The following is a 2,761-nucleotide window of genomic DNA, read 5'->3' as shown; positions in this document are numbered from 1 at the left end:
CAGTTTAACAATTGCAGGTTTATGTTTACTGCTGTAGATGGGAAACTTGCCTATCTGAAATATGAGGCCTGGTTCTTCTCTTTTGATCTGCCTGATGAAGCGTCAATGTCACGATAGGAGTTCAGATTTATGTCGAGAATTTCTTTCATGAATATTCCAATTATGGTAATGCATATTTTCACATACAAGTCATTATAGAGTAATGTATTTATGAGTGCGTCAGTGAAAATGGAACCTAATAGCATTAATGATCTAGAATGTATCGTGAAGAACTTCAAAAACGAATCTCTATGTATTTTGTGGAATTTGTACTACTTTACAGGAAGTCGTGGTCGAGTCCGTGACCACTACCGAGCGGGAACCGTAGCTCTTTGGTCCTGGCTGGTACCTGGCCTGGAGAGAGTTGGTTCGCGTTATGGCCCGGATTCCTCTTTCAACAGACTGTCGAACCACCTCCAGTTGGATACATCAGCCTCGACAGGTAATAACAACAGTTTGAGTAATCAAGATTCCCAGAAAAACTCGTCCGTGCCCGCCCCGCCAACACAAGCATCCTCCCACCCAACAGTTGTAGTGAAGGCGAACAAGAGCCAGGTGACGGCGTCACCGGAATCTGCTGGAATGAGGAAGGACTTCCCGTACACTACTGCTCTCAGTGTGACGGTGGCCATCGCTTGCTCCTTGCTTATTCTCAACATGCTAGTCCTCACTACAGTCTATTACCGTCACGATGCCAGTCGCCAGAACTTCGCGAAAGGGACCCACGACGCCAGCAGTGACAGCGGAAACGATGTGCAGCTGCACGCGACTGGTGACCCGAACAAGCCCATATATCATCCTGCGCATTATGGGACGCTACGATCGTCCGCCACATTACGCAGCGACCTGGCGACCTCTTTCGAAGGGGAGCCTCAACACGAGTGGCCTCCAGATTACGACAGCAGCTGCCAGAGTGCAGACGAGGACACGACTGTGGTCCCTGGCAGGAAAAATTCACACGACATCATCAGAGGGACGATTCCGAAGCCGCCGAACGGACCCACAGAGAGAAGAACGTCAGCAGTGGTGCTGAAGCAGCCGGTGGCTTCTTACACGTCTCCGATTGATGGACAACTTTCTCCAGCAAGTTATTCTCCTGATAATACGTCAGACCTGCAGGTCTGAGAGTGATAGTAATAACTTTCACGCCAACTATTTCCTTCTTTATGGGAAGGATAATCATCCGTGCTCATTAATATAGTGACTGTGTACTGTCAGTATTACTTAAGTATATCTGATGGCCTGAGTGCTACCATAAGCTTCCAAAAAATGGTTCATTTTATTTTCCAAATAGAAAGAATAGTATCACCATCAGCTTCCTGCAAGACTAAATTATGATATGACCATTCTTTTTGTGTTTCCTGATATTGTCAAATAAGCCAATTTTGAGATGAATCCTAAGTAAAATACTGCTTTCGCTGAAGTGCAATACTTTATTGCAGAGCTACAACTTATTTGCAAAGAAAGCTCCTCACTACCTATCCATGTAAACAGTTATCTTTCAGATGGTGGAAAGATCATACTATTTCTAATTTTCAGTGAAAAAATACTTTTATAAATAACAAGAGAAAGATGGCTTCTCACTGATTAGCCATATCCGTACTAGTGCTTTCTTACAGAAATTGTTGTTATCGAGAGGTAAACTCCATGTATGGAACATAGTGATTAATACCTTGGAGATAGACACTAACTACAATGGAATTTCATGTTGATATCTAGATGCTTTAAACTCATCTGTGAATATCTGTATCTGTGAGTGTATTATTAACGTGTCTGTGCTTTTGTAAGGAATGAATAAAAGAGATTTATATATGTCTATATCGTTTTATTTGTGGAAGTCTGACGCCACCGTGAAGACGCTCGTGAAACAAATGATTAATTACGTACGAGCAGAGGAAAGATTGACCAATTTTGTAATTTACAGGGAATTCTCATAAGCTAAATACAATGAAGTTTACGAGTTAAAGTCACAAGATGCAAATAATGTTCGGATAGTTAATTAGGAAAATAGTCTTCAGCTGGTAAAGACGTAAAGAAAAAATATATACTTACGTTTATATGAGAATTTAAATTGTCAGTGTTAAGGCTACGACCGGAAAATAAACTTTGCTAACAATTAAAAAGGCTGACGTTTTAGCTTCTTTCTCTCTCTCTCTCTCTCTCTCTCTCTCGTCTCTCTCTCTCTCTCTCTCTCTCTCTCTCTCGTCTCTCTCTCTCTCTCTCTCTCTCTCTCTCTCTCTCTATATATATATATATATATATATATATATATATATATATATATATATATATATATATATATATATATATATAATGTCCTTATGTATGTAATGCTTGTTTGAATGCAAAGATAGTTTGACATTCATAGAAGTTATTTATTTGCATCTGATCATGGAAATCAATGCTTATATATAAGAATTATGCATGTTTTTTTTATTAAAGAATATTCAGCAAGTCTGGCAAAAGAAAGGGGTCGGTAACACCCAAGGGAGGCAAGTGAATACTCAAAATTACCTTCTCCAGCATAAACAGGAACCTTGTACACGTAACTTCCTGCACCTAACTGCTAAAAGGTTATGCCATGCAAAAAAGTTCGATCCTGGAATATCTCGTAGGTGTGGTGGGGTTGACAGCCACATGGCCAAGATACCTTTTGCCAGATATATATATATATATATATATATATATATATATATATATATATATATGTATATATATTATT

The 2,761-nt window shown here is 39.6% G+C and overlaps 1 protein-coding gene across 2 annotated transcripts in view; it reads left to right on the top strand.

The window, feature by feature from the left end:
* LOC135196345 (neuroligin-4, X-linked-like) overlaps window positions 1-1,843 on the top strand; it is a 42,536-nt gene extending 40,693 nt beyond the window's left edge. For both annotated transcript variants that reach the window (XM_064223105.1, XM_064223104.1), the window contains exon 10: window positions 323-1,843. In XM_064223105.1, coding sequence (XP_064079175.1) covers window positions 323-1,164 — 842 coding nt within the window. In that variant the 3' untranslated portion in view covers window positions 1,165-1,843. The remainder of the gene's footprint in view (window positions 1-322) is intronic.
* The last annotated feature ends 918 nt before the right edge of the window (window positions 1,844-2,761 follow it).

The sequence above is a fragment of the Macrobrachium nipponense genome, chromosome 17, assembly GCF_015104395.2.
Source record: "Macrobrachium nipponense isolate FS-2020 chromosome 17, ASM1510439v2, whole genome shotgun sequence".
NCBI lineage: Eukaryota > Metazoa > Arthropoda > Malacostraca > Decapoda > Palaemonidae > Macrobrachium > Macrobrachium nipponense.
Note: the sequence above shows the minus strand (reverse complement) of the source record. Positions and strands in the feature narration are given on the sequence as shown.